Consider the following 25,092-nt stretch of genomic DNA (forward strand, 5'->3'; position numbering starts at 1 on the left):
TATTGGTATTTTAGAAACTGGGATTTTAGAAATTAGGATTTTAGAAATTGGGATTTTAGAAATTGGGATTTTAGAAACTGGGATTTTAGAAATTGGGATTTTAGAAATTGGGATTTTAGATATTGGGATTTTAGAAATTGATATTTTAGAAATTGGGATTTGTGAAATGGGGAACGTCACGGATGAAAGCCCAAAAAGACAAACCTGATGGCGCACCGCTTTCTCCGTTGATTTGACGACGTGACTGGCGAAGTGAGGTTGCACAAACGGTTCCACGAAGCGCTGTAGCTCGGTTATGAATCTCTGAAGAATCACCACTTGCATTCTACCGATGCGCAGTCGCAAAGTGCCATCTCGGTGCAAAGGCATCGCGCTCTCGTCACCACCAACCTCCTTGTGATGGGCGCTATGTTTTATGTACTGAAACAAAGGTTAAAGGTTGTTGACATTCGGTTCGTAAAAGCGCACAAAAGAGTAACAAAGAAACAGTACTTTGAAGTCGAACACCTTATCGTCTTCTATGGTTAAAATCTGTAAACGGTAGTTTTTATATCAACTATTAACACGAATGTAATCATTTTTATTACCATGAATATTTAACTGTATCATTATCCTTTCTACATTGTGATAAAATAATGGGCGGTAACTTTCTACACGTTTTTAGCCAATGACGAACACGTAAGCTAAAATCACATTTTGCGTTCGACGAAAAGTTCGTGGGATCAGTGGCGTAGCTAGCATGGGTGGCACCCGGTGTGGATATCATGTGCTACCTAGGAGCAACAAACACAACACCCCACACAAGGAGAACGCAACTCGTCAAAAGTCGTGGATTTTCTTGTCTACGTTTTTCATTGGTTAGACGCTTTAGCGCCTGCTGCCGTCGGAAGGGGAAAATTAGGAAATTGTCTTCCCCTTTAAGTAAAACGTTCAGCATAAAGGCTCGTCCAATGAAATTTGTACACAGCGTTACCGTGTTTAAATGCTAGCTGCGTTCTCCTTGTGTTTGTTGCTCCTAGGTGCTACTTACTAGTCAAAACGTGTAAAAACGTTTTTTTCAATTTTTTTTTTTCCACGGTCGGGTGTCACCCCATAAACGACCCCAAACGGAAGAACATTATTTCCAAATTTTACGAAAAATTGGAAGTTTCATTTAAATCAAGGAATACCCCTGCGTATTGTTCCATACCAGAGTGACTGAGAAAAATCGTATCACCTCGGGCAGGAATCGAACCTACGACCTTTGGGTTACCGTCCCAACGCCACTACTATTGTACTACCGAGGCCACGAATAATCAGGCCTCGGACATCCAATTTAAGAATGACTCGATCTGGTTCACATTATTGACGGTATACATTTAACCCGTTGTTGACGGTGCCGTAGCATTTTACGTCAACTAATTTATAACAGGACCTTGGTAGCCTGTAGTCATAACATTGATAATTTAATTTTTATGAAAAATAAATTCTCAATTTACGAAAAATACCAGTTCAAGTACATCATTTGTTAATTATCATTGACCAAGGTGTACCATATTAATATTCAAACACATTTTTCTTTAATCGAAAAGACGCGTATTAAAATTTTACGAAATAAATAACAAAGACTCAAAATGTTCCCCCATGGTTAGATGATGTAAAGCAGTTAGATATTTATGGTAGAAAATAATATATTATTAAAACCAAACTATAAATTTAAAAGGTAATTGTAACTACTTTGGTATAAAGAGTAGACTCCATCAAATCATCGATGGACATTTCGGTTAAATTAACACGCACGATCATTTTGTCGTTGGCTTTCAAAACGTAATCGTACTCCAGACCTTCAAAAGTAACACGATAAACTAAATTCACCTCTTCTTTTCAATTTATAAGCAATGAAATAACGCTCCTACCGGAAACCCTTATTTCGGCCAAATTGACATCCGTATCGCAAAGCTTAACTTTGACCTCTTTGACCCTGGCCGACACGCTAAATTTCGTAGCACCGGGTGGAACCGGAGGGTCGTTTTCCTGACTCAAAAGCGCCAAGGCAGATGGGTCCAGAGAAATGTCGGATATCAAGGTCTTGTACAGTTGTTCCTTCGTTATGGGTTTCAACCTGGAATATGGAACATTTGACAGATAAAAGTAACTTGGCGGAATAGACGACTTACTTTTCAGAAACGTATAAGAGGAATCTGCCCAAAGTCATGAAGGCCTCTCGATGGAACGTCACTACCAAGGAGTTCATGTCCACCACCAAAGAATGTTCCACTTGATGGAAATGGCTTTTGAACTCGGGGCAATTGGCCCGCACTTTACGATACAAAACGGTAAAAATATCGGATCGAGATTCGGATTTTATTAGTTCCAAGTACTCTCCGGATGTTCCGGCTGAGGGGAAAAAAATTAAACCTTGGTCAGCAAACGTCCTAGACGAATTTAAGCCGATCCCACACTGTCATGGAGAGAGGCACGTAGCAGCTTAAAACGTGGCGCCATCTTTAAATTAATTGCTGAACTATTAATTATCAAAGCTCTGGATACTGACTCGCAAATAGTGATCTTTTTGGATGGGACCCCTGCCCCATTCATGCCTATTTTTCGTGAGGGTCCTTGAATGGTGGGAGAGTGAAATGGGATATGAAAGTTAAGAAATTATTTGAACAGAACATAAAATTAGTTGTGATATATAAAGCTCAGAGCTAAAAAAATACGTTTTGAAATTTTCTATAAACATTACCCATTTAAATTGTGGGTACTAGTGACCCCTCGACCCCTATCAATGATTCATTTCGAGTGTCACATCGTTTATTTTGACCCCGGGACTGCCCCTATTTTCAAGTCTGTTCAGCAATAATAGCTGGTTTTTCCCCCGCTTGTTCCGGGATTTCGGAATAGGGTAAGAAGAGTAACGCTATGACGTCATTTTACTCCGATTATTTGGTGGCGAATAGTTTGAGTCGGAGTAAAAACGTTTTTCCAAAATGACTGCTGGTGGCCTTTTCAGCGGATAAATTTTGTCTAGCAGACGACAAAATCCGATTTACTCTCTTGACTCCTCCTTTCCAGAAGGAGTAAAATGAGTAGCCCTAATACTCCGGAACAAGCGAATAGTTTATGGGGCGGAGTAATTCTTATCTCAGGAACAGGCGAATAAAACGTTTTAGGGTAAAAAGAGTACACTTTTACCCCGAGAACAGTTGAAAAGAAACCACCTAATGCTTCAGCAACGAATCTAGTGGTGGCGGTAGTGCAACTACAATATTTCGTCTGCTATAACAGGGGTTTACATTACGTTGAACATCTAGTATTTTTTATTAACCTAGGTACAGTGGAATCGGCTTATTTTAAAGGGTCAAAAGCTAACCAGTATGCAGTTTGTCAATCAGTTGAAATCCACCCAAACTAGTTTGAAGAGCGGGTCCGTAGTCCATGCAGGCCAAATCGGCGCATATCTTTTCCAAACGCAACATCAAGTACGGTTTGTCGACGTGGTCGCTCGACCTGGACAAATGAACGACCATCTCTCCAATGATGAACCTACACAACATGTACAAATTGTTGCTGGGCGAGACATTGTCGTCGAAGCCGGGTAGATCCACCGTTCTTGCCCATTCTTCCGGCTCTTCGTCGGACATTTCCGAGGCTGATGAATTGGGCGCCGAACCTGAGATACGCCCGGTTCAATAACCGATGTTAACACACCCAATTCAGTGGCGGATTAGCTAACACCCGGACCCGTAGGCTTGAACCTTTATTAGGACCCCAGCTGACCTCGCTCTAGCCTCGTTTTAGCAAGATCCGGACACCTAGGTTTATACTTAGGTGAAACACTACATATCGTTCAACGACTGAGAACCAGGGCCGAACTGGCTAGTAGTTGGCCCACAGGCTATGAAATCATGTTGGCCCATTAATGCCAAATTCTTCCTCTTTGGCCCCCAATTTGAGTTGGCCCCGATCTGACCGGCGATTGCCGGTTAGCCACCCGGGCCAGTCCGGGCCTGCCGAGAACAAAATCTCTTAGTTTGCAAGGACTACCAAGTTACGTTGGTGGCGATAAATACCGGTAAAAACGTGTTTATGTTCTAAAATTTCAGAAGATAATTGTCAATTTTATGTTCCAATTCAATAATGTATCAATATTTCGTCTAAGGTGTCAGTTTCATTATGAAAGAGTTTTATTTTCAATAAGCTTTGGCCTCAAGCAATAATTCGTTGGAAAAGGAGATTCATCGTAATCGTTACCCCGGAAGTTACACACAGCGCCCAGTTCGCTCGAGGGTTTTAAGTGAACTTCATAATCAGGTCGATAATTGTTTTAAGGGTCAACGAAGTTTGTAGGGCCTCTTGGTTAATCCGCCACTGACCTAATTTTATCATCGAGATAGCTCGAAAAAAGCAAATTACCCATCATGGAACTGGTGGAGACAGTATGCTCAGTCGGGGGAACTTTAAAAGGCGTCAAGAAGGTAGAGAGGTTTCGAATCCGTTTTAATTGCTCGAGAGTAGGTTCGAGTTGCAGTTCTTTGGCATCCGGAAGCTCCGCAGGGACGACGATCGACTCTCTTCCGTCAACTTCGTCTAAAGCAGCCGTCAGTCCCGGTTTGGAAGGGTTGGGCAGAGGGAGGTTTTGTACGAACTCCATCAGGAGTCTCAAGCGACGGTCGGATAGGCTCACTTTCAGACTAGGGACTGATATGTTTAGTTTGTGCCTGAAATGCGTTATAACGTAAAGGTTTAAATATACGCGTTGAATGAAGGATTTTGACGCGAGCGTACTACCTGGGTAATTGTTTGTAGTCGGGTCTGATGCTGTTGGAATACAGAAGTTGAATCCGAACTTTGGGCACTAAATGAATGTCCGACTCGGGTGTTTGTTTCGCCAGTCGCCATTCGTCTCCGGAATCGGCGAAAAGCACCTGAATCTCGGAAAGATTTACGCTGAAACGGTCGTACAGAATTTCTTCCAACTCCATTTTCGTGGCGTCCTGCTCAAAGTTAGAAATGCTCCAGTAAGAAAGAGATTCGAAAAACGCGTCGAAAGAAGTCAAATATTTACGTCCGGTATTAGCGTATTCGGTTGTAGATCGCTCTTAATGGTGAGCCTTCCCGCGTCCAACACCAGAACACTTCCTCCCCTGTAAAGATGTACAATTACAAATATTCAAAGTAGAGGTAATTCGAGGCTTACTTCTGAAAAGAACCGTGTTCCGGAATCACAAAATAAGGAGACTTCAAATCCACGTTCAAATGAACCGTCTAAAAGAATTAAACACGCTTCGAATTTAGAATATTTAATTCATGGGTATAAATTATTATGTTTTTATGGAGAGGCCAGTGCACTGCTGGTCTTATTTGTGTAACACGTTTGTCCGTTTCTGGTCGGAGCTGAACTATAACTATGCTGTTTAGCGGTACCTATAGAGGTACCCCAAAATGTTAAGATGCAATAGATGACGCTCAAAATCATAAATGCCACCAACGGTTGATGGATGAATGGCGTTTTCCATTTGAATGCTCGAAACTGAATATATTTCGAAGATTCCAGCGATTTTATTATCAAGCTAAATCGGAACACGCGAAAAAAAATTGCTACGAGCTGTTGATCTGTCGAAATCGAGAAATGGAACATGAAAAGTTGATCGAGGTAATCTCGGGCGCTCGTCAGCACTCAAATGGAAAATACTAACACTGATATATTCGCCCTTATGTACTCCAGGAGCAGACTAGGCTTGTGACGAACGGGCTGCAATTCATTATACGGGAGTGCACTGATATGTCCATAAAACAAGTTAAACACCCACTCTATAAGCTGTGAAATATTCTTACTTGGTGTTTCTGAACGGCGTACTCCAGACCAGCCCGGCTAATTTGGGCCAGGTTGTGGATTTGCGTGAGGGCGATATGTTGAAAATCGGAGGCGGTCATGTTAGGAACGGCGAAGAAAGCCAGCAACTGAGATATGGCGTGCTAATGCGGGCGAACAACGGTACTCGTATAATTCAGTTATTCACCATAATTAAAGCTAAGTCCGTACCTCTTGGTACACAACTTCAATGGGTTCGGCGTTGATATTCAACCCAAAATCGGCGTTAACGTGGATGGGATTTTTTTCCAAATCCAGGGCGAAGACATGGGTCAGAGGAGAACCTTCAACGCAATTTCCAATAATTAACCCCATTCGTGAATGTATTAATTTCTACCTTGAATATCTAAATGCGTCAATACTTTTTCTGAATTAAAAGTCAAGGGTTTTCGGTAACGTTTTGCTCGTTTTTAAGCTAATGGGAAACGGGTGAAACTAACGTACGCTTAAAAAAACACATTTTGCGTTGCAAGAAACGTTGCTAGGATTTCGCGCGTTAACCACGAAAATTGCTGCAATTCTTAGGAAAATCAATGTAAAAGTACCCAATTTGTTAAACCGTATTAGCAAAGTTGTGCAATATTAATATTTACACTTTTTTTTGTCCAATCGAAAAGACACTTTTTTTTGTCCAATCGAAAAGACACTTATTTTTGTCCAATCGAAAAGACACTTATTTTTGTTCAATCGAAAAGACACTTATTTTTGTTCAATCGAAAAGACACTTATTTTTGTCCAATCGAAAAGACACTTATTTTTGTTCAATCGAAAAGACACTTATTTTTGTTCAATCGAAAAGACACTTATTTTTGTCCAATCGAAAAGACACGTATTAAAAGTTAACGTAATAAAATTTCAACGTTAAGCCTTTAGCAACAAAAAATCACTACGGGATCGGCAGGTTACCACGTCTGATCAAAGACAATATAGACCTATAGTACCCTAGATTCGAATTCAGGGAGCTTTACGATTGACTGTTTTGTTACGAAGCGATTAACCATCTTCAGTTGGTTACCATTGTAACTATGGATCTAGTCCCGGTAGGAAGTTGGTAAACGCTTTTGACGACACGCAAAACAGTGTTTTCAAAACTACGGCTTTGTCTATTGGTATATATATATTAACAGGAGAAGCTCGTGCATACCCCTGGATTTAGCACTCCGAGATACATTTTAAAGCTTTTACTAAAGCTATAGTAGCTATTCCTCTACTATATTTTTTATCCGCTACCTAATGCAGTTAGATGTTCATGGTAGAAATGACTTGGAAACTGCGCGTTTTATAACCTACCACTCATAATATTGTCCGCGGTGATCAAGGGAACCAAATCATTCTCGGACGACGAACCCTCCACGATGAAGCTCTCAGTACGCGCCGAGATCTTGAAAGCTTGGGCTCCCGGACGCGTCTCCAAGCTGCTGAGAAACTGCGTGAGGGTCAGGATAAAGATTTCGCGCTCTCCGTTGACGAGTGACGCCGTGCAGTTGGCTAAAGTGAAGTTGATCTTGTGGGCGATATGTTGAGAGTTACTTTCCACCTCCGGAATTTCTTCGACGAAACCCAAAGCCTGGTACAGATTCTGCTTCTCTTCGGCGCTCAATCTGGCCCAAATACTTTTCTCCTGTTCACCAACCACTTCCAATTCTTCCTCCAACTCAACGGGAGTTCCGTAGCCAACTACCCAACCCCACCAGGATCCGTTACTTTTCACCTTCTTCTGAATTCTGTTCGGCGCTTCTTCGATATACTGCAAGCGTTTGTAAAATGCTTCAATCAGAAACAAGATGTCACTTACGAGATAAGTTTCCATCTCATCCTCTACTGCTAATGTTGTTTCCGCGGATTTTTCATCAGAAGTTTCGGGAGTAAAATTAGTCTGGGGCTACATAACCACAATATACGCTGACTTTCTTAGAATGTTACAAGTGGAAACATGATTTTTTAATAGCTAATAGTTGTCAGTTAAATTATAACGTTTTATATCGTTACGCGGTCATTTTTCCCTTGATCGCCTTACTGACTAAGCAATATAGGCAATTGCCTAGGTCCCGCACTTTCGAAGGGCTCGCATTCTAAAGATACGTTTCTTTACAGTTATTTTAGAAAAAAATAAAGTGCTACATTGGGGCCTTAGGTTAACGCGGCCCTGATTTTCAGTTGTGATTTATCAGCAGTTTGACGAGCCCGTAGAAAGCTGCGGGGAGCTTGCGAAGGTTCATGTTTAATTTTTATGCCGTAGATGAACACTTATTTCATAAGATCAAATTCTAAGATTCTAGCTAAGCAAAATCGTTAGCAAATCAAAGAAGACCAACCTCTTTCTTGGCCGCTTCTCTCGCGATGATTATATTGACCAGGTCAAGTTTGTCCTCAACCTTCTGCAGGTCCATCCTTGTTTCCGCATCCGCCGGATGTAACAGACGTTCCTTGTACAAATTCTTGTAAACGGTTAGATTTTTTCTGTTCAGTAAAATATTGTCTAAGTACGTTTCTTTCTACGACATAGTTGTCTTACTACGTCTACCTGTGCGTTTGGATTCGATCCCAAGAATGGGGTCTGATGTACTCTTCTAAGACGGCTTTATAGGCGTAATGCCACCATTGTTTGGCGTGGCCGTTGACCTTCTGGTCCGTCAGCTTGTACTTGCGATACCGAGCGTTAATGGACATTACGTAGAAGCTATCCCGCAGACTCAGAATGCTCAAGTACTGAGAGCGAGATATCTGAAGGGCAGCGTCCTGCAAAACAAAGTCCACCAACAAATTGGGAACTTTCTCCTCCGACGATTTGTTGAATATCATTTTGGCTTTGGCTGTTATTGGCTTGACCACTGCAAAGTGAAAACCAATTTCAACAAATGTCATCTCAAATCGCCACTACATAAAAACATAAGCATATAATATATCTCAATCTTTCTATACGGCATATGTACTTTTGCAGGCTGCCACTTATTTCAGTAATTACGTTTCTGGATATAAATAACGTCCGGAGCCATGGTGAAACCGTAAGCAGACGTACTAAAAAGCAATTTCAATGCACCACCATGATGCAAACGGGAGAATAGGAAAATTACTGACATATTGAAAGGGGCTCGTGAGGACAACAAAGCTTGAATCCTCACGCACCAAAAATGGCCCGGTGTTTACCCCCTTTCCTGACAGTCATCATTATGGTGCGGAGTAAAAATTGTTTTACAACACGACTCCTTTATAGTTTCTCCATGGAGGGTGAAATGTAGTATATGTTGACTTACTGAAACTCTTACATCGGAAAAAGATGCTTTTAAAATAAAAAAATATCCCTACGCAATTTAATTTCTACATTTTACTACATCGTTAGTCGGAGTAAATGTTCAAACGTGATGTTGTATACACATTCCCTGTTTGTAGGGAAATTTACGCCTTCTTGTTTTGATGTTGCTGCTGCCTTGGAGCAACAAACACAACACCCCACACAATGAGAACACAACCCGTCAAAAGTCGGGGATTTTCTTGTGTACGTTTTTCATTGGCTAGACGCTTTAGCGCCTGCTGCCGTCGGAAGGGGAAAATTCGGAAATTATCTTCCCCCTTGCCCGTAAAACGTTCATTGTAAAGGCTCGTGACGCTCGTCCAATGAAATTCGTACACAACCCTTCGTTAGCGTGTTTAAAGGCTAGCTGCGTTCTCCTTGTGTTTGTTGCTCCTAGCTGCTGCGTCACGGGTGACGTATCGATGACGTTTTACTACGAAAAACCCGGGACATGAAAGTAAATTCGACGAGGCACCCTGTTTTTAAACATGAACTGAACTAAACTTCTACGTATTTCGTGTAGAATAAGTTACATAAATACAAGTTCAGTAAAACGCAGCTTATTTTAGAGAAAGGCCTATTGAATAACTCGAGCCTGCGAGGGCACGTGTTTCATTTTAAAGTCCAAGATTGGTACTTCTCTCGTAAGAGATATATTACAGACTTAAGTTGAAAATGAAGTCCGTACGGAATTCGAACTCGTCACTGCCAACGCTGAACGTCGCCAATCCTTTCTTCATTATATTCTAGTAATGAAAAGAAATACTGTAATTCTCTATTTTAAACGGCGACTATTACTATTTCCTTCAAGTGACTGTTTCTCGAAGCTTGTAAGTACACTATGGTGATTGAAGGAGTCGCTATTTTATCGGGGTTGCCATGAATGTTTGGTTTGCATTCGTTTATTTAACATCGAAAATGTATGGCAGCCATGTTTTCCAGTCGTTGAAAAGCAGCCATACATTTTCAGGGAGTAATAAATAAATTCGAACAACAAATGCATGGCAGCCTTGTAAAAATTGTGTTTGCTTCAACAAAGCTACAGTAGCGGCGCTAAGGTTTTTTCACAGGTGGGCTAATTATTTTGTGGCCCCTAAGAATTTTGTGGCCCTTAGCGGGAACCTTGGATTGACCATATTCCGGAAAAGTGGTGAAATCGAAAAAACCCAAATTTTCCAGGAAGCGAGAAGAGCAAGGTAGTTTTATTGTTGCGGCTCTCGTCACGTTTTGTGGACCCCCTACTGACCTTGTATCTGACCTGGAGGGGACACGTGCATGCCTGGGATATTTCCCTAAATTCCCATAAGCCCCTTTCTTTTCAACTTTATCTCAATTTCCGATACCTTCCTCCCGAATCCATATGTTTATGGTCTACTACCTTTTTGAGTAAACAAATTGATTTGGAAAGATTTTTTCCAGAAAAAAGGTTTCTTGGCAATAAAACCAATTTCTAGAGATAATGAAATTTCATAAATTAAAATATGTGGCCTCTTAATTATGAATATGTGGCCTCTTAATTATGAATATGTGGCCCCTCTCAGAAATGCAGGGGGGCTAAAGCCCACTTCAGCCCACCATTAGCGTCGCTACTGCAAAGCTAAGATAGAAATCCGTACAAAGATTCAAATTCAGACAGCTTTCCGATTGAAGGTTTTGTAACAAAGCGATTACCCACTTCCAGTACGTCAGCCTTCATCGGTTGCTGTCAGCAAAGATAATTTAAACTCGTACCCTAGATTCGAATACTGAGAGCTTTCCCATAGACGGTTTTGTTACGAAGCGTTTACCCTTTTCCGGCACGTGACCTCAGAAAAATCGGGCTCCATCGGTTGTGGTAAGGCGCAAACCATGGAGCGAATTTTTTCTGAGTTCCAGCGGGAAGTGGGTAAACGCTATCGGCAACGCGCGAGAGAGTGATTTCGAATCTAGGGTACGAGTTTAAATTATCTTTGCTGTAAGGCACTATCTATATAGTTGGTTACCATGGTAAGTATGGAGCTAATTTTTTCTGAGTTCCGCCAGAAAGTGGGTAAATGCTATTGGCGACCGAAACATATCGCTACGCCCCCTTTGCTTTGCCATAGAAACCTAGATCGGTAACAGCATAAGTGTATAAATTGTAACATAGGTGTGACACGTCCTATTCTTCACATGCAAAAGTTTTACTGAGAGCTATTCACAAGACAGACTGCATTATGGGCTTCGTCGCTGTTTTGCGTTCGCTTGCTAACGCGTCACACGCAGCCTTTGACAGTGCCTCGCTAGGGGGAGATTTTCTTCTTGCGATGACGTAACTCCGTTACTAGCTCTCAGTAAAATATTCACCAAAGTGACAAACTTATAGAACATTATTATAGACTTATGTTAGCAGCTAAAGCAGACGCTATTAGTTTTTCTCGTCGTTATTCGTAATTTTGACTTTATAAATAATGATACTGTAGCAGACGCTAGATCATAGGTGCTACATCGCAGAAGCTAGCGCCGTTACGCCACCTAGACAGGTTTCGGTCGCGAATTGATTTCGAATCTAGGGTAAGAGTTCTATTTTACCTTTGGCTTCACCATAGCCCACTCGCAAGCTTAAAAAAAATTGTCGCTTAATGGAAATAGGAATAGCTTCCATTCGCGGAATTCGTACCTTCCAATGTACCGAGGGTAATAAGGATTTAACTAAGCTATTAGTTTTGCAATACGGGTTCAGGTAAACGGAGAAGGACTCCAATTTGATGAGCTACCGAAAAACAAAATGACGGCTTAAGTTTCGATTACGGGTCATTTTCTAAGCCCAATAGGCGCTTAAATAAAACATCTTCAATGAAATCACGAAGAAGTAATATTTGCGAGAGTCGGAACCATTGACTTGAGAATATTAATCTAGAGATCCAATCAAATCTGCTCCCCGCGAAACAAGTTTTTGAAAATTACGAATGTGCTGTCTCCTCTAAAATGACGTGAAAACGTTATCATATGACCCGTGGTGCCATCCATTATTTTTGAAAAAAAAAATCTTTTTGCCGGAAAACGCGTCTTATTTGAACGAACCATTGAGAAATAGACGGCGCCACGATAAAGTTTCCTCGTCCTTTGGGAGCAGACGGCCGTATTCTTATTTGTTAAAATCTTGTTTCGCGAAATACTGAAATCCGACGTTTTGATTGGACCTCTAGATTAATATTCCCAACTCAATGGTCGGAACCTGCAAAGTTACTGTTTATATAGTGCGGGTTGAAATAATGAAAAGTTTTCACCCGTAAACAGGACGTCGTGTTTCTGCTAAGCCTTAATATGTAAAAAAAAAACTACCTGGTTAAAAGGAAACGCTTTTTGCATATTGTACAGTTAAAAAGTGTCAATTAGGTGGTTTCTTTTCGCTTGTTCCGGGATTTCAGAGTAGGGTAAGAAGAGTAAGGTTATGACGTCATTTTACTCCGATTCTGTAATGGCGAATAGTTTGAGTCGGGAGTAAAAACAGTTTTTCCAAAATGGCTGCCTAGAAGACGACAAAATTCGATTTACTCTCTTGACTCCTCCTTTCCAGAAGGAGTAAAAAGAGTAGCCCTAATACTCTGGAACAAGCGAATAGTTTGTGGGGCGGAGTAATTCTTATCTCAGGAACAGGCGAATAAAACGTTTTAGGGTAAAAAGAGTACACTTTTAGTCCGAGAACAGAAATATTGCAGGTTCTGGCTCTCGAAAATATTACTTCTTTCCATGAAGATGTTTTATTTAAGCGCCTATTTTAATAATATTAACTTTGAAAATATTTTTGGCTTCGCTCTCGATTTGGGTAGGTTTCCATTTGCTGTTAACGGTAATCGCCGTAAAGGCTTGCAGGGCGATGCCCCAGGCCAACGGGGCGTATGGGTTCGTGATGGAATCTTCGTAACGAATGTGAACATTCTGAATTGACACCTAAAAGAAAAGATATTTGACGAATGATGGTCAAATTAATAGGCACACGAGAGATACGCGATATCAAGAAAGCGTTCAGGTTTCTAAGAATATGGGGCCATGGACATCTAAAAAGATTTCGCCGCAAGTGGCGTGACCAAGCTAAAGTTTCTCTAAGCAGATTATAATTATTATTATTATTCCATTGGTACATGTAGTCTTGACCACGCGTGTTATTAAAACGAAAAGCACGCTTCGTGTGCTCAAAGAATCTCTAACTCGGTCACGCCACTAGTGGCAATGTTTCTGCCGAGGGGTAAGACGGTCTCAGATAACCTGTACACCGAGTTCGTGCATTTAGCACTGTTAAAGGTACATATTTTCAAGAGTTCGCGAGTTCCATTTAAAACTGTCAAAGGTACGGCAGTATACACCGAGTTCGCAGAGTGTCTTACCCCTCGGTTTCTGCAACTAGCTTCTGATACCATCCTCACATATGTCATGAAGAAAGCTCATATTTTATTTCAATGACAAAACGCAGCAAAACAAATAAAAAAACCCTTTTGCATAATTAGTCTTATAGCAAAATTGAGGCTAGGACCCAAAGGATCATAAATCGCCAGTCCGCAAGTATGCGAACGTGGGGTTCGGAATCTCTGAAGTCCCATATTCTTAGGTACCTGAATTAATTATTGTCGACAAGGCACGTACTTGAATGTTGTTGACAATGGTGGCGATCAGGTTTTCGAAAAACCCACGAGGTTTTTCAACTATAAATAAAAAGAATTGAATTACGTTTCTTGGGGTTGTTGTTTGTTTGTTATCGGACGTGTCGCCTTGCGCCATAAAATAATAATAAGTCTTCAAATAAACGAAATTAATCTTAAATAGTTTGGTCTAATACGTCGTCATGGGGCGCGTCAAAATTTTAAGAATTCTCACTTCTAAAAATTTTGACGGTCCTTCTCGCAGGAGGTGACGTCATCTCCGAGCATTCTCACTTGGTCAAAAAGGGATTTCGTTAATTTTATTCAAACGCCGATGTGGCTCTTAAAATTGAGTGTTTGTCTCGCTCAGCGTTGCCAGATGTAAAAGAGGAAATTATGGTATACGAACTCAAAAATTATTGAATTCTTTGTCAAATTACTTCACTAGCATTATGTAAGCTAGAAGAAACAAACACAATGAGAACGCAGCTAGCCTTTAAACACGCTAGAGCAGTATTGTGTACAAATTTCATTGGACGAGCCTTTTCGCTGAACGTTTTACGGGCGGGGGGAGGGAGACAATTTACGAAATTTCCCCTTCCGACTGCAGCAGGCGCAAAAGCGTCTAACCAATGAAAACTGTACGCAAGAAAATGCACGACTTTTGACGGGTTGCGTTCTCCTTGTGTGGGGTGTTGTGTTTGTTAATTTTAATTTTAAAGATCAAACCACCAAAAATTGCCGTTGTCGACTTCAATATATAAATTAAACAAAGCAGACTAATAATATTTTTGGGCTGAACATCAGTGCTAAATGTTAGTGGGTTCGAAAACTATTGACAATATGGTAAGACCTATCAGAATTATTATAAAATATGGTACGGTCTGTTAAAATGATTGCAAAAAGGCGTATGTCACACTGGTGAAATTATGGTACGTTCCAAATTCCTAGCTAGATTTATTGAATTGTATTATAATTATGGGACGTCTTAAAAAAATTAACTTTGCGCGTGAAAATACGCCGCCATGTTAGGGTATAAAAACAGGTAAATAAGCCTGCTACACCTCATGATGTAAAGGTAGTGTCGCGCGCAAAAACATTTTGAAATCGGTCAATTGCTTGAAAGTGTGCCTCTGTTAAACATTTCTATTGAAAAACGTTCAATGAGGTCTTGTTTCACAGGGAACATACAATAAGTGGACCCAATAATGTAAAATTCTTAAAATCCTTGTGCTATTGAAAAAGGTTCGTCACGGAGCTGGAAGTGACTTAATTTCATTATAGGGAATATAACCTCAGGTATTTGGTAAGGAACACTAACGCTTGCATCTCTGGCCGCTTTGCCTTTGCTTTAAAAATGTTTGGCGACACTGTACAGGGAAATTTTAAAAATTGAAGGGGTCTTCCGTAAAAGTTGTTTTGCAGGTTATATTCCCTTTAATGAAAATTCTTTTAAGATATACTTATGACAAATTATGTGACATATGCTATCAGTAATTAGTCTTTTCAGTTTTCATAGAGACGCGTAGCGGACAACGTGAGATGTTCATAGACTGTTATATTTGCATCTGATAAGCAGCCTAGGAACAACAAACACAAGGAGAACGCAGCTAGCATTTAAACACGCTAACGCCGTGTACAAATTTCATTGGACGAGTCTTTACTCTGAACGTTTTGGGCGGTGGGGAAGACAATTTCCGAATTTTCCCCTTCCGACGGCAGCATGCGCTAAAGCGTCTAACCAATGAAATATGTGCATAACAAAATCCACGACTTTTGACGGGTTGCGTTCTCCATCTGTGGGGTGCTGTGATCAGCCTTGGAAATAAGGTATTTTTTTTAACTGGTCCTTATGACCAGTGACCCCTTAGATTATTAATTATTAAACTGGTCCTTATGACCAGTGACCCCCTAGCTTATGAATTATTAAACTGGTCCCATAATTATAAAATGTTCTAATGCCATTTTATAAGCCTAAAAAACCTATACTACATGTTTAGAAGTTAGATTATGTTGGTAAGGAACTCTGCATAAAGCCTCGACGTGTGGCCGCGGCTGTAGTACGTGGAGTCGCGGTACATAAAAATTCGGTGAATCAAAATTGATAGAAACCTTGAATTATTAAACTGGTCACCTTCTATTTTTTTTGTTATTATTTCGAATTAATAAACTGGACACGGTGACCAATGACCCCCCAAATTTTGAATAAATAAACTGGTCTGAGCAATTAATAAACTGGTTTTTAACCACCTGACCACCGTTATTTCCAAGGCTGGCTGTGATTGTTGCTTCTAGGATTAGCAGACGAAAATTCTGCAGTTTAAGAGCCACACGTGTTGGCCACTAAGTGGCTCTATGTAAACTGAAAAGGCTAATTAATTCGACTTAATGTAAAATGTATTTACTATAAAGAGAGACTTAAGATTGGGTAGCGGGCCATACCTAGAGATTCATCCACTGTCACGTCTTCCATGTCCTCCAGCTTCTTCTTCTTGATGGCTCTCATCAGCCGCTTGTCTTTCTCTTCGTCCTGCGGTCGGTCCGTTACTGGACCCGCCAGTATAAGTACGTCCTCGACGTGAACCAGAACTGGGTCCGAGTAAAGACTCATCCATGGAATGTCGATTGATATTTTGCCTGCGCGAAAATGCCCAGATAAGGTTGGCTTTCAGTTGGCCAAAAACGCCGAGACAGCGAGTGTCGACTTTGAAAATCTCCGTTAGGCCTAATACAATTTGTTTGCGTCAACTCTCGCGATCTCGGTGGTTTTGTCCTAGTGTTCACGCGCGCTGCCTACGTTAACGTAGGCAGCGTCACGCGTCATCCTAATAATGATCTGTCATCTAAGGACACCTACCGACACATCCTGCTTTGACTTCAATGGGTAGATCAAGTTCGTACTATGAAAAATTTATTATTTCTATTTATAAACAATTTGTTTTATAAATAAATGACCTCACCAAAGCTTCAGTTTTCAATTGTAGATCCGTTAGTTGTATAGTACCTAGTAATAATTAATATTATCACACGATAATTTTTAATTTCCAAATGATAAAAGCCACAAATAATTTCAATGCATAAAATCAGGGTAAAATTTTTATTGACAAATAAAAAAACGTGGTGATACAAAACAAATGTCAAAAAATACTAGCTAAAAATATGTTTAAAATTGGAAAGCAAGCAAAATGTCGAGCGTTCAAAATAAAAATTCTAGGAGGGAGGAATTTACGGTGTAATTTTCTTTATAAACTTACCGCTAAATATACCAATACTCAAATTTTCGCTGTCAAAATCTTGTATATATTTTCCCAAATATTTATTAAGAATATAGGCGGCTATGTTTTCGAACATCCTTCCGAACTAATCTCTATTGCTATCTTTAAATCTAACCGAATTTAATTGCAATAACAAAGTTCCACTTCAAATCGATCTCATCTTATCTGGAACGATAAAAAAGGGATGGGACGAGGGAACAATTTTCAAGTCGCGCTCTTTAACAAATGCCAAAAAGATAAAACCCAAAACCTGTAATCTTTCCATATTTCACAGCCTAGCCTCCTAGGCTTAGTATTAAATTAAATACAATGAAGAAATAATAATAGTAAAAACGTACTCCTATTTAAATATTCCCAAACGAGAGAAGAAAATCCACCGACTCCGTTTTCGATTATTAATATAAAAATTGAAATGGATTTAATATATATCCCGTATGACTTCAATACGGGTGAAAACAGGCTCAGGGGAAAACGCGAAATCTACCTGAGCCTTTCGTAGAGAAGCTACGGCGCCGAATTGAGGGGGCGTCTTAATAGTGATAAGAAACCCGAGAACCCATAGTTGTTTGTAGAAAATATATATATATATATTAAAAAGCTAAGTATCCCCCTCGCGTTGCGAATGTAGTCCACCTCACCATGTAGTAAGATTCAGGTCCGGAAGAAGCCTTTAATAGGGAATAGCCCTAGCTACGTGACGCCAGAATGGGGCCAAGTTTTCAGCGTTCGTATTACGCCGATCCATACCGAGAGAACTGTCACGAGAAACGACTGAGTCCGAACAACGGACGTTGGCGCGCGAAATACGATCAATACTTCGTTGATTTTCCGTTTCGCGTCCGCGCGCTTTAGTCACCTTAGTACGAAAGTGTAAGCGTGCGTTTCTAGCTTTTAACCTTTGATTTTATTAAAAATTGAAACTTTATTATCTCGGTAAAAATATATTTTATTTATCAGAATAGTCAGACAAACGGAAATATTTCATTCTTCTACATAAACTATCAAAAAAAGGGGAAGATCATATTTCATTTAAACATTGCAAAAAGAATCACAGCAGCATCAAAATAATTATGGTTTTCTTTTTTATTTCTCACTTCAGGTTTTTTTTCTTAAAATTTTATAAAGACTGGTGGCTAACACCCTGATTTGGCGACCGTGAAGCCTCGCAATATCGAACTCCGTTGACCTAAAATGATACAATAGGATGAGTTCCCGTGTAGCTCTTGGTGTCTGAGGCCTTAGACTGGCACCATAAGATCATTTAAAAAAAATTAACGCCTGCCCCCCCCCCCCGAAAAAAAAGAGGTTGGGCTTTGCCTAATTACTCGTGAGCGTTTTGTCCTAATAGGTGGGGAAAGTGGGCCAAAATGATTTCGCATGTTTTGGACGAAAATAGCTATGAATTTGGAAAGGACTTAGTTTAATACCCGGTTTCGCGGATGTTGAACAGCCTACTTTGTGAAATGATTAGCCTGAAACGCAAATTTAGACTTTAATAGTTTTTTCATACTATGTCGAAAACTAACTTAAAAAGCGAATTTAAATTTTAATGGAATATGAACTAAATCAAAAAATCGTCTGCAATAACGCGCTAAAGCTTGTTTTTAATATAGGCTGCGTTCAACAACTAAAATTTTAAAATAATCCGGTACTTCTGATCGCGTTACCTTACTGTCCGATTGCTTATCAATGGTTGTTGAACGCAGAAACGCTCAAAACCAGTTTAAAATGAATCAATCAAAATGGCGGCAAGCAGAAATATTTACGTTTATAAAAAAAAACCTGCTCGTGGATCAGGTAATTTGATACCCTTCAGATACATATCGTGACGTTACAACAGGAAGACGCAAAAATCGTTCAACAACTGTTAGGGTTTCAACCATAGAAATAGAAATGAGACTAGAATCACTGCGCTATCCGGTAATCTCAAGGAAAATGGGCGAGCTAGGAGGCTGCCATGAGAGTGGAATCGCTACTAATCCACGCAGGAGTGCGCCATCTATTAAAAAAATTAAAAGTTTTAATTTTTTAAAATAGATGGCGTGCTCCCACTAAGAATACTGGTGATTCCACTCTCATGGCAGCCTCCTAACTCGTACATCTCACCACAAACTAATCGTACTTCTAGTCTCATTTCTATTTCGATGGTTTCAACAACACTGATTCATTCTCGATTAGGCTGCGTTCAGTAACTCTCAACGGTCTCACCGTTTAGTCCGGATTCGTACTGTACGCTTTTTAGCGTTTCCGGTTTCGACGTCACGTTGCCCGTCCGTTGAGTAACGAAGTCATTTACTGTAAGAGCAGGTTTTTTCGTTTCTCAACGGTCACGTGACGTCGCAGCAAGGAGGAAGGGTAGCGACAGACGCCGTGACAGACGATATTTTAAAACAAGTGTAAAAAGCGTTTATTAAGATCCGACTTCACTTTAACAACGGTCTCAACCAAAATAATTTTTCGGATATTTCATTGAGCTTTACTGAAAGCATCCTAATCAAGAATGAATCAGAAGGTTGTTTAAAGCTGCCATAACAAGCGCCAATCACGCCTAGCTTCTGTTAAACTTGGTGCCAGAAATGTTAAATTCATTGATACACCATAAATATGGAAATTTAAACTCCCTTACATATATACAGATTTTTTTACTACTGTGTAGTAAAATATTTAAACTTAAACACGCAACGATTTTTCCCCAATGCAAAAAAACTTTTGTATTTGAGTTTTGACCAAAATTAAATATACAAAGAAAAAATTATTCTGAAAAAAATTCAAGGTTAAATGAAACAATAAACCTTTGTATACCTTCATATCAAAATCCATAATTTCTTGGGGAATTTCTAGCTGGTCGGGAGCTATGACGCTATAAAGATATTCCACACCTCCCAAAATTTGAATTTTATTTTTAAGACCAGTCGTAGTGAAAGTTGTAAACCACCATGTAACCACCTGAAATAAACAAAATTATAAAAAATTTAAACACATACCATGAACAGGGTTCCCACAATATTCTCAGATTAAAATTCCCTGACTATTCCCGGTTTTCCATGACCATTTTAAGTTATTTTTCCTGACTTTTCAAGGCCAAAATTAGACAGTTTTTAACTTTTACATTTATTTGAAATTCATAAATTTAATCAATTAATATTTCAGTACAAAAGTTATTTCAACGTTAAAAAACCTTTAAAGGATATAAATAATTATAATAGAATTTGCCGTAGATCTAGAGTAAAATTACCTTAAAAAAGTGTCAAGATTAAACTGAATTCCCTGAATTTTTACAAATTATTAAAATTCCCCAACCTTTCCCCCAAATTTTTAGGCCCATTTATAAATTCCCTATTTTCTCCTGACATGTGGCAACCCTGCTGAAATAACTAGCAAAAGATAGTGGTTCATAAAAAGAGTACCCTAGTCCAAAATGAAGGATGGACAATGAATAATGACTTCAGATTTTTTTTGTACTTGTAGTCCAAAATATTATGCACTTGTTGCAGTAACTGCATCGAAGGGTGATTTTCTGGAGTAGTTAGTGAGTGAAAATAAATGACGGAATATTCTCTTTGGACTATGGGATCCATTGTGTGAATCAGGTACATAACAGCCTTTTCCAAGTCCAGTTGATTAAAGGAACATCGAAAACCAACAAATACTATAATGGGACGCCCATGGCGATCTTCGCCGCTTTGATACAAAAATCTCATGGACGCAATAGATCGTAAATCTTCCGTTCTGGCCTTTCTTAATAATCTCTCGTATCTATGATGTAAATTTCGACCATGAATGAGGCTTAACAATAACAAAACTATGAGATTTACTTGTTTTTCCTTTGGACTTCCAAAGTCAAAGCGTCGCTTTCAACTTTGATGCCCATAGTCATTTGACGCTTTTTGTCCACGTCTCCGTGCATTCTCGCAAATGACGTTTGACCAACATTAACGGAGCTGTTTAATTGAGCTGCTAAATCGGTCCCTTCTTCATCCGCAGATTCATCTATTATAAAAATATTACCATTTTAGGAAACGTCTACAATACCAAATAAATTTGAGAAAAACTTAATACTGGAAGAATTTGATCGGCTTCTTGGAAAGAGAGGCTTATCAACAATTCTTATATTTCTTTCGGGTATTATGGGCTGGCCATTGTCGCCTCCTATGGAGGCGGGGAGATAATAGAGAGCAAATTCTTGTTCATGATCATTGCGAGGAAAATAAAGGGGCATTAAGAGTTCATAGATTCCAATATCTGCCACATCCAAAACTAATACAATGGAGTCAATTTCCGGACTGTTTTTCTCTAGAAACCTTCTGATTGTCCCTGTAAACGATATATTTTGTTAAAACAAAATAGGTTTTTTTTTGGGTAAAGGCTTAACGTACTTAAAGCTATATGAGCTCCTTCATGAGGCGGATATCCTCTTCGTAAGGAATTTATAGTAGGAAGACCCAATGTCCTAATTTTAAGTTCCCTATAAACCATATTGCGATTAGAGCAAGGGTAATCAAAATAATATTTTAAGTATTTTACTTCATAACGGCAAGACTTCTGTAGTAGCAAGAAAAAAGAGCACTTTCAGCCGCAGTTTGGTATTTCAGATTAAATTTAGGGCCCACTGTGTGAATGACGTATCTAGCCAATAGCAAATATCCTTTTGTAACCTTTGCATCTCCAGTACGACAGCCTTTTAAATTAAAATCAATGTTACTGTTAACATTAAACACAACCTAATTTAACAAGCTCATATACCTTTCAGTTTCTCTAACTCTTCTTTTAGCTGAAGTCCTGCTAGTCTTAATATCTTAGAAGAAAGTTCATTTTGATCATTTAAGGCTTCGTTTGTTGAATTAACAATCGCTTGAACTCTTAAATTAGTAATGTCACCGCTCCAAACAAAGAGTTTCTTGTTAATTTCGTCATTAATAGGAAAAGGGCTCTCTTCGTAGACTTTTTTCTGATTCCCAAGATGTTTTGTTTCTGGACGTTCGGCGGTGTAACCAGCGTGTGCCCAACTAATAAGTCGCGATATATCAACGACATTTTTGGGTGCATCTAAAATATCATTTGGAACAGACGGCTCATAATTTTCAGTCATTGTTTAATATGGAATTAATTTCAAACCATCGAATTAACCTAGTTAAAATATTAAAAATATGTCATTGATAGAAGTTGTCAAAAATATGAACCTAAGCCTAGGACAAACGAAAAGAAAAATAATTTCTCACTTAGCACACGATGGGAGGACTTAATTTTAAAGCTCTACAGACAAAGTCGTATTTTCAGAGTAAATTTTGAAATTTAAAAAATTCCGAAATCCAATAAAAATTTAAATAAAAAGAATAAACATTAAACGAGTCAACAAAAAGACAAAACTTCAAAAAAGTCACGTGCGGATTCTCGACGCCTTCTTTAAAATTTTAAAGGGATGCGCAATCATATAAATCAGTTGTATTATCATTTAGGCCTGGAAATGAAGGGTTCAATGTCATGAAGGGTCAAAAACGCCTTTAATGATAGTACGTACTGCCATCTTTTAATTTATTAATTCATTCTTATAAAGATTACATTTATATTTTATTATAGAAAGATGTAGGCTAGTAGTTTTTTAATTATGAACATTAACTACATTTTTAAAATATGATTTGTTTTCTTTATGTAAATCACTTATTCCGCTGTCTACATATATACTAGCTAGTAGATGGCGCTGTTCCATAAAATCGAAAAATCATTTTCAATAGGCGGGAAATTTGAAAGGTATTTACTATTTACAATTGTCAATATTTACCCTTTTTTTTATAAGAACAAAGTGTTATCTGGAAAACCTTCAAAATATTAAAACTAATTATTTAGCTTATCAATATAAATAATAAATAATAAACGCTACTAATCAAAGGCGAAAGTGAGAGGTAAGAAAAAGTTGATAATCTTGAAACTTAAATAAGGCGTTTTGTATAAGAGCAGTTACCGAGGTTATTAGTTAATTTAGTCGTAAAACCATGTTATTAGAAAAACCGGAAATTTTAAACTCTCTGTGCATATAATGTAAAGGTTTGCGGATAACAAAAACGGAAGGTTAGCTCTTTTCAAGTTTGCTTCGGAGGTTGCCACGAAGGCTACAGAAAACGAAAACAAGAGATCAACACCATACAATCGATTAGGCCTATTACATTACGCTATCCACAATTTAAACTATTATTTCTATATATTTGTCAATTGTTAAAAAGGATAAGAAAAGAAACACGCAAAAAAAAATGTCCAACAACATTAAATATTTTTCGTGCTCATATGAAAACTCTGAAGCTATAGTATGATGAAGACTCATAACTTAACTTAGGCCTACAAGTTTCATTTTTCTTTCTTACAATACACTGAAATTTCGAAGATTCGCCCTTGCCAAAACTAAAAGATATAACATCATATTTTATGAAAGTCTGCATTTTGAGTTTTACTTTTTGGTAACAGCATTGTTTAAAGGTCACCATGATAACACGAAAAGTCATTAACATTCGATATCGTAATTTTCAGTTGTACTTTTCGTTACAGAATTGTAAAAGTGAGAGTGACCAGTATATCACGGAAGATCATCAACCTACGACATTGGAGAAGATTGCTAAAATTTTTTACAAATGTTTTGAACTGACACTACAACTGTTAGTCTGTTCCGGAAAATAAAGAAGAGGAATAGAAACTGTAGATTCCCGGACGAGTGATCAATTAACTCAACGTTTGAAAGCTATAGGCGCTTAAATAAAACATCTACCCAGAAATTGCCAAGAAGTAATATTTCCGACAGCCAGGACTCATAAGTTATTATTTATATAGTGCTTGTTGAAATATTGGAAAGCTGGAAACTTTCTCGAACGTAACATCGGTTATTTGCTAAGCCTTAACATGGCAAAAACGTTACCTGGTTAAATGGAAACACTTGTTGCATACCGTACTGCAAAAGTAATATGTTTAGTTCTAAATGAATGAGTTTTCATCTTTTTCCAAAAGATAATTTTATACGAAATGAATTAACTCTGCCTCCATGAGAAGCTTTAAAATTGCCCGGTATTATAAAAATATTATATATAATTTTAATTATTTATACCATAAGAGGATTATAATAATAACAATATTATCTTCTTATACTTAGTTTTAGTAACATTATATATTTTACCTTAAAATATATTATCGAAAATTAACATTAGTATGTTCCTTATTCACGTGAGCCGACGCGTTTCTTATCTGACGCAAAATTCTCATGAGGGCAAAAACACGGCTCCAGTTGACTTAAATATGACTTTTTGGCTAGCCAGTCTAACCGTTTAACCGACCGACCGGAAATAGTTCCTTCCCAGATGAATTTGGAGAGGGGAGTAGAAACCGAGTATCTTTTATTGAAGCGTCCATTGCATTTTGTCTTGACGCTATAGAAAACGCAAAATTTCTCCAAAAAGGTTTAATTTTTAGCAATATGAGCATTTGGTTACTTTTCTTTTCTGTATAAATTTTGATGTAATTCTGTAACATACTTTATTATAAAAAGGAAATAAAACAATTATGTGTAGATAGGCACCTCTATTAGAATATTTTTGTACAAATAAATTAATTTGTATACAATTTTTTTAATTTAAAGGCCTAGGATTTCTTCGGCCAGTTTTCCTTAAAGTTTTCTTCCCGCCGCGCAAATATCCTGGTGATAGGCCAACCGCAGAACACGTTGGCCTACCACCAGGATATTTGCGCGGCGGGGAAAAAACTTGAAGGAAAACTGGCAGAAGAAATCCTAGGCCTTTAATAATAAGCTTCTTCGTCGTTTGGCTAAGATCAAAGTGTAGTATTTTTTTTTCACATCAACTATGTGTACCATTGATAGCGATTGGATCAACGTATACGGTACATATTTAGTCGGTTCAAATGTTGTCTCGTAGATTCACATGAGCACACCTTTTGACCAACTTTGTTTTCGACTCTGCTGATGAAATTTCGGGCGTGAGCAGGCTAAGAAAATGATTCGTAATTCTTGAACAAATACATCTTCTATTACAAAATATGCCAATTTACATTAATAAAGGTATTCAATATTAATTTTAT

At 38.6% G+C, this 25,092-nt stretch overlaps 2 protein-coding genes across 6 annotated transcripts in view; both read right to left on the minus strand.

Moving 5' to 3' along the window:
- Nucleotides 1-17,802, minus strand: part of LOC149942720 (intermembrane lipid transfer protein VPS13A-like) — a 49,949-nt gene extending 32,147 nt beyond the window's left edge. For 4 of the 5 annotated variants that reach the window (XM_090179786.1, XM_090179787.1, XM_090179785.1 and 1 more), the window contains exons 1-24: nucleotides 17,658-17,802; nucleotides 16,999-17,184; nucleotides 16,705-16,748; nucleotides 16,602-16,644; nucleotides 16,187-16,381; nucleotides 13,749-13,807; nucleotides 12,900-13,058; nucleotides 11,785-11,877; nucleotides 9,835-9,892; nucleotides 8,379-8,685; nucleotides 8,170-8,314; nucleotides 7,145-7,601; nucleotides 6,026-6,138; nucleotides 5,818-5,958; nucleotides 5,180-5,247; nucleotides 5,048-5,126; nucleotides 4,771-4,976; nucleotides 4,396-4,700; nucleotides 3,353-3,652; nucleotides 2,157-2,376; nucleotides 1,896-2,101; nucleotides 1,717-1,823; nucleotides 493-531; nucleotides 205-420 (exon numbers count right to left, since the gene is read on the minus strand). In XM_090179786.1, coding sequence (XP_090035912.1) covers nucleotides 205-420; nucleotides 493-531; nucleotides 1,717-1,823; nucleotides 1,896-2,101; nucleotides 2,157-2,376; nucleotides 3,353-3,652; nucleotides 4,396-4,700; nucleotides 4,771-4,976; nucleotides 5,048-5,126; nucleotides 5,180-5,247; nucleotides 5,818-5,958; nucleotides 6,026-6,138; nucleotides 7,145-7,601; nucleotides 8,170-8,314; nucleotides 8,379-8,685; nucleotides 9,835-9,892; nucleotides 11,785-11,877; nucleotides 12,900-13,058; nucleotides 13,749-13,807; nucleotides 16,187-16,381; nucleotides 16,602-16,644; nucleotides 16,705-16,748; nucleotides 16,999-17,095 — 3,657 coding nt within the window. In that variant the 5' untranslated portion in view covers nucleotides 17,096-17,184; nucleotides 17,658-17,802. The remainder of the gene's footprint in view (nucleotides 1-204; nucleotides 421-492; nucleotides 532-1,716; nucleotides 1,824-1,895; nucleotides 2,102-2,156; nucleotides 2,377-3,352; nucleotides 3,653-4,395; nucleotides 4,701-4,770; nucleotides 4,977-5,047; nucleotides 5,127-5,179; nucleotides 5,248-5,817; nucleotides 5,959-6,025; nucleotides 6,139-7,144; nucleotides 7,602-8,169; nucleotides 8,315-8,378; nucleotides 8,686-9,834; nucleotides 9,893-11,784; nucleotides 11,878-12,899; nucleotides 13,059-13,748; nucleotides 13,808-16,186; nucleotides 16,382-16,601; nucleotides 16,645-16,704; nucleotides 16,749-16,998; nucleotides 17,185-17,657) is intronic. The other variant, XM_090179788.1, reaches the window with a different exon arrangement.
- Nucleotides 17,803-17,950: 148 nt separating this feature from the next.
- Nucleotides 17,951-22,413, minus strand: LOC149942721 (protein GDAP2 homolog). Its single transcript, XM_090178536.1, has 9 exons — nucleotides 22,239-22,413; nucleotides 21,763-22,146; nucleotides 21,544-21,697; nucleotides 21,396-21,484; nucleotides 21,079-21,333; nucleotides 20,835-21,009; nucleotides 20,427-20,775; nucleotides 19,822-19,965; nucleotides 17,951-18,205 (listed from the first exon to the last, which is right to left on the minus strand). Exons 2-9 carry the CDS (start codon nucleotides 22,106-22,108, stop codon nucleotides 18,137-18,139), a joined length of 1,581 nt encoding a protein of 526 aa, XP_090034662.1. The 5' UTR covers nucleotides 22,109-22,146; nucleotides 22,239-22,413; the 3' UTR covers nucleotides 17,951-18,136.
- Between the last annotated feature and the right edge of the window lie 2,679 nt (nucleotides 22,414-25,092).

This window comes from Leiobunum rupestre, chromosome 6 (assembly GCF_980474605.1).
Source record: "Leiobunum rupestre chromosome 6, qqLeiRupe1.1.hap1, whole genome shotgun sequence".
Classification (NCBI taxonomy): Eukaryota; Metazoa; Arthropoda; class Arachnida; order Opiliones; family Sclerosomatidae; genus Leiobunum; species Leiobunum rupestre.